General features: G+C 48.0%; 1 protein-coding gene across 1 annotated transcript; it reads left to right on the top strand.

The window, feature by feature from the left end:
• The first annotated feature begins 1,927 nt into the window (after positions 1-1,927).
• Positions 1,928-5,144, top strand: LOC117855726 (probable indole-3-pyruvate monooxygenase YUCCA10). Its single transcript, XM_072294262.1, has 3 exons — positions 1,928-2,624; positions 3,910-4,275; positions 4,703-5,144. Exons 1-3 carry the CDS (start codon positions 2,004-2,006, stop codon positions 4,898-4,900), a joined length of 1,185 nt encoding a protein of 394 aa, XP_072150363.1. The 5' UTR covers positions 1,928-2,003; the 3' UTR covers positions 4,901-5,144.
• The last annotated feature ends 1,066 nt before the right edge of the window (positions 5,145-6,210 follow it).

Below are 6,210 nucleotides of genomic sequence, written 5' to 3'. Positions count from 1 at the left end.
TCCTTTGTTAGGATCACTCCCTTCTTCAAATACCATAAGAATACTTTGATCTTTAAAGGTATTTTTAACTTCCATTCTGCACACAAGGAGGGAGTTCCTTCAACTTGCATTATCTCTCTGTACATGGATTTTACTGAGAATTCTTTGCTTTTGTTTAAGCTCCAACAAAATCTATCTTCCTGATCTTCCAAGCCCTGACCTTCTATTTCAGCCACCAATTTTAGCCAATCATTTAATTTATCTCCTGTAAGAGCTCTTCTGAATGACACATTCAGGGGAACCGCTCCACAGACCTTGGCCACAGTGTCATTTTTCCTCCTAGCTATGTTAAACAAAGATGGGAATCTCTCCCTGAGAGCTTTCTTTCCAATCCATACATCTTCCCAGAATCTGGTTTTCTTTCCATTATGCACTTCAAACCTACCCATTGCCATGAATTGATCCTTTATTTCCATGAGTCCACCCCAAAACTGTGAATCTCCCTTTTTCTTCTTCACTTGAGTAAGAGTTTTATTACTTAGGTATTTTCTTCTAAGTAATTTTTGCCATACCCCTTCCTCGTTCAAAAGTTTAAATAGCCACTTGCTTAACAAGCATCTATTTTGCACTTCCAGGCTTGATATGCCTAATCCTCCTACGCTCTTTGGTACACACAAAATACTCCATTTGGCCAATCTGTATTTCTTTTTGTGTTCATCACATTGCCAAAAGAATCTAGATCTGTAGTAGTCCAGTCTTTTGAGAACACCTTTAGGTATTCTAAAGAAGGACATCATAAATGTTGGTAAACTAGAAAGGACAGAGTTTATTAGTACCAACCTTCCTCCAACTGACAATAATTTACTCTTCCAGCTTGCTAGTTTTTTCTGGAATCTCTCTTCAACCATTTTCCAATCTTTATTGGTAAGTCTACGATGGTACATAGGAATTCCAAGATATTTAAAAGGCATAATTCCTTCCTTGCACCCAAAGATCTCCACATATTCTTTGACTATATTTTTTGCCTCCCCAAAACAGTACAATTCACTCTTATGGAAGTTGATTTTGAGGCCTGAGAGTTTTTCAAATGTACTTAGTACTAACTTCAGATTTTTAGCCTGTTCTATATCATTTTCCATAAAAAGGATTGTGTCATCTGCATATTGGAGGATAGATAATCCTCCATCTACCAGATGGGGTACTAGATCCTTAATTTGCGCTTTCTCGTTGGCTCTGGATATTAGAACTGCTAGCATGTCAGCCACCACATTAAACAACACTGGGGACAGGGGGTCTCCTTGTCTTAGCCCTTGTTTTGTTTGAAAGAAATGTCCAATGTCATCATTAACTTTGACCCCAACACTTCCCCCACTAATTATGTTTTCAATCCATTTACACCATGTAGGAGAGAAACCCTTCATTTTTAGAGCCTGCTGTAAGAAAGTTCAGTTAACCTTATCATAGGCTTTTTCAAAGTCCAATTTGAGAATTATCCCGTCCTGTTTATATATTATACCATATAGATTTTATATTATTAGATTCATATTTAGAAAGCATTCATATTGGGATATCTTATAGTTGTACTAGTAGTAGTATATTAGTATGAGATATCTTATACTATCATATTCATACAGCAGAATTACCACTATCTTTGGCATCGTGTACTCCAAGCACATGCAGATGCAGTCATTCGACCCCTGAGCATCCATGACAGGTGCACCAGAAAATCCAACGCAGAAGCCTGAACAAATACAGTCCCCGACGCGTGGACCCCAGGACCAGCCGACCAGCCACGGATGACCCCAAGGCATCTCCTGGACGCTGCCATGCGGGCCCAACCGCCGCCGTTAGGACCCTTCCACGGCACTCCACCTGACGACCGGCCTCCACCAACTTCCCTTCCCACCTCCCTATAAAACCTCCCATAGAAAAAGGCAACGGCAATCACTTGCCTTCTACTCCTCTCTCTCGCTCTCTCTCTCTCTCCCTCCACGTGCACGGTCCTGGAGCTCGGGACGGCGGCAATGGCGGTGGCGGCGGAGGAGGAGGTGATCATCGTTGGCGCGGGGCAGTCGGGCATCGCGGTGGCGGCGTGCCTGTCCCTCCGCGGCGTGCGGAGCCTGGTCCTGGAGCGCGACGACTGCGTGGGCTCCCTGTGGCGGAAGCGCGCCTACGACCGCCTCCACCTCCACCTCGCCAAGCAGTACTCTGCGCTGCCGCACGCGCCGCACGCCGAGGAGGCCCCCACCTACCTCCCCCGCGACGAATTCGCCCGCTACCTCGACGGCTACGCCGCGCGGTTCGCCGTCCGCACCCGCCTCCGCCGCGAGGTCCGGTCGGCGGGGTTCGACGCCGGGAAGGGGAGGTGGGAGGTGGAGGCCGTCGACCTCGCCACGGAGCGGCGCGAGCTGTACGCGGCGAGGTTCCTGGTGGTGGCGTCCGGGGAGAACGACGAGCGGTTCGTGCCCGAGGTGCCCGGGCTGGAGGCGTTCCCGGGCACGGTGGTGCACGCCGCCGAGTACCGGTCGGGCGAGGGGCTGCGCGGCAAGGCCGTGCTCGTCGTCGGGTGCGGCAACTCCGGCATGGAGATCGCCTACGACCTCGCCGCAGCCGGCGCCGTCACCTCCATCTCCGTCCGCAGCGAGGTCAGTACGCCGCTTTCTCGATCGCCCCCTTCCCTTCCCTGGCAAAGCGTACGTGTAGGAAGCGGGCCGGGAAATCAATTGAATAGTCATCACAAGCGACCACGCACATGTGCCAGCGTGGCCGCCTGGCTTGACACTTTGACAGCCCAAGTGTACTGGTGCATCCGTGGCGGCATGCATGGTGCCTTCGCCGCCGATGCACGCGAATCCTATGCCCGTAGACTGCTCGATCCATGTCCATCCGTATCCTCCCTATGAAGCTAGCTAGCGACATGCATGTTCCTGCTTCCTAGTACGTCCCTACCACGGCCGTTGGATCCTTGTTGAATTGTCCCTATCGATGCATACAATGTTTTCTCTATATGTATATATACCATGATGCTTTGGAAGCAGTAGTAACCATCATTTGAGTCGTACGACATAATTTAATTAGGAATACATAATCTTGTTGCATCTCTCACCTGAAACTTGAACAGTGTGGGTGTCGAATCAATGTTCCCTTTGCGTCGACATCGCAACCGATGCTCGAATCTGTGATAGTTCAGATCACATCGATACTAATTAGAAAAACAAAACAAGAACTAATTATAAAACTAATTACATAATCTGTAGCTAATTCGCGAGACAATCTATTAAGCCTAATTAATCTATAATTAGCACATATTATCGTAGCACCACATGGTCAAATCATGCACTAATTAGGCTTAATAGATTTATGAAATTAGTCTATACAATTAGTTTTACAATTAACCTATATTTAATACTTCTAATTAGTATCTAAACATTCGCCATGTGACAGAGACTAAACCTCAATCCTTGAAACAAACACCCCCTAATTCTAGCTCTGCATGCTCTCTCAGAAGAAATTAAAAGTAAAAGGTCTATGTCCTGACATAACGAATCGGGAGTTGGTTTGTTCATTTTATGGTTTTTTTTTGTCGTGCTTCTGCTTTGAAGTGCAATTTAACCCTATTTTTTAAAATTTGTAATTTTGCCTTCACCTATTCACAAGTCAATGCGATTTTGCCCTTGGTATTTATATATTTACCTCTGTTTTGATCATTAACTAGGGGCAAAGTCATATTGACTTGTGAATAGTTGACGGCAAAATCACAAAGTTGAGAAAATGAGGGTAACATCACAATTACACTTCAAAGAGGGGTAGAAACACAAATGCCCCTTATTTTACTGTTGTTCATTTATCGTTTCAAAACAAATATTTTCGTTTCAAAAAATTGTTGCTCATTTAAAATCAATTTATTTGCATCGACGAACGCGCATGCAGCTTCACCTGGTGACCAAGGAGATCTGGAACGTGGCGATGTCTCTGTACGGGTACCACGTCCCGGCGTGGATCATCGACAAGCTGGTGCTGCTCATGTGCGCCGTCGTGTTCGGCGGCGACACCGCCCGGCACGGCCTCCGCCGCCCCGCCGTGGGGCCCTTCACCATGAAGCTCACCACCCCGGCCTACCCCGTCATCGACGTCGGCACCTACTCCAAGATCCGGACCGGCGAGATCCGGGTCCTCCCCGCCGGCGTCAAGAGCGTCCGCGGCAACGTCGTCGAGTTCGCCGACGGGAGGCGCCACCCCTTCGACGCCATCGTCCTCGCCACCGGGTACCGGAGCACCGTCAGGCGCTGGCTCAGGGTACGTATACGTGAGTGCAGTAACAATTCACGCACATGCATGTGAGATGCAATTTCTTATGCATGAATCGATGGCAACTTTTGGGCCGGCCGGTGCACCGCGCGTATGCATCATGATCTGCCCTGACAAAAGCTAGCCTTGCACATTTGCTTCCATGATCATCGTCAGCTGCTGCTCCTCGCGGAAAGCTAGCTAGCTGTGTGTTCCGAGAATGAACATGTGCGGTGAGCAAGACTTTGCCGCGAAGCAAAGGTCAGACCGCGGCCGGCCGGCTTCATCTTTGCATCCACGCTCGCCCTAGTTGCAACAATCTTAAATGAATCATTCTCTCATGGCCCCATATCAGTTGTATATATATTATCTTTTGATGATGAGCTGGTGTACGTGGTCTTCATCGTTGAGTTCCTTAATTTCGAAACGGTTTCAGAGCGACGACGGGCTGATCGGCGACGACGGGATGGCGGCGCGGCCCTACCCGGAGCACTGGAAGGGGGAGAACGGGTTGTACTGCGCTGGGTTGGTGCGGAGGGGCATCTACGGCAGCTACGAGGACGCGGAGCTCATCGCCGGCGACATCAGCGAGCTTGTGCGCCCCCAGCAGACTCACAGCAACGGCTCCAAGTAGCCCATCGAGCATTCGCGTCCGTCGGATGCGTGGGCAACGGCTGCCGTCGCCTTGCCGGCCGGCTCGCCGACGGTCATATATATATTTATATATACTGCTATAGTAGCTTGTGAGCTGCGGATGCTGCTCATTATGAAAAGGAGGACATAAAAGGCAACCCGACGCTGTCGAGATTTGTTGCATTTGGTAACTGTTATGTATATGTTAATAAATGTGCCACCGTACCCATGGTCGTTGCCCTGTCTGTGCCCTCGATTGTATGTCCCAACGACTGCATGAGAGCGATATTGTAGCTCATAGTGAAGTGCTACTCAAAAAAAACCTTTGATATGTTTACTTGTGCTCAGAAACTGTAGCGCCTTAAAATCTCACTGTCACAGACTCACAGGGCAGCTCCAATAGGGTGACACCTGAGCTGTTTATAGGGAATCCACCTCACATGCATTTTGCTTGTGTGGAGGAGGGACGGGAGGAGAAAAAAAAACTATGTCGCCATGAAGAGCCGGTCAAGTTCTCTCTCCATACCCGGTCCATACCAGAAACTTAAGGCTTATGATGTCACGTACTTCCCCTCGTATAAATGATCCCTTCTATATTAGTCTAATTGTCAGAGGGTCAACAATGTCACGACATGTGCATATCTCTAGAGATCCTTGTACATTTTTACTGTGTGGAGGAGATAGGGAGAGGGGAGAGAGAAAAGAGCAATGCAAGCTAGATAGCTAGTCGCTGTAGCACACCTCCGAATCTTGGGTGGCCCGGCATCTACATCTCCAATCATCTCCTTTTAAGTTGGGGCCTATACTAATATAAGCTTTGAACGGTAGAAAAATAATCCTTCATACTAGCTCTTGTTAAGATAAAAGTGATATATAAGCATTTGAGCCAACAGATAGTTATAACTATTGTAGCGCCTCACGGGTCGGTACACGGCACACACACTCTTATTCCGCCAAGTAGAGAAAAATACGATGTGAAATTCCTATCGCTAGGTTTGTGTCTTAAAAACATTTGCATTGATGGAGAAATGGAGATGCCTAATGCAGCAGCATTTTTGACAAGACATGGTGTGCCATATGCTCCGCGACTGTACATCTCGCGTGTGATAAATAGCTATTTGTGGCGCCACACGCACTGTTACTTCCATAGATCGGTCCAACAAAGGATTACAGCCCATTATAAAAAGCCCAACTGCAGTTCCGCAGTCGACAAAGACGTGGCTCAATATTGAGGCTTGAGATAGCCTCCCACGATACGTGGTTATATTAGTGGACCGGCCCACACGCACTGTAGCTTGTACTACAAGAAAT

The sequence above is a fragment of the Setaria viridis genome, chromosome 5 (assembly GCF_005286985.2).
Source record: "Setaria viridis chromosome 5, Setaria_viridis_v4.0, whole genome shotgun sequence".
Lineage (NCBI taxonomy): Eukaryota > Viridiplantae > Streptophyta > Magnoliopsida > Poales > Poaceae > Setaria > Setaria viridis.
This window is presented reverse-complemented; position numbering and strand designations above follow the sequence as displayed.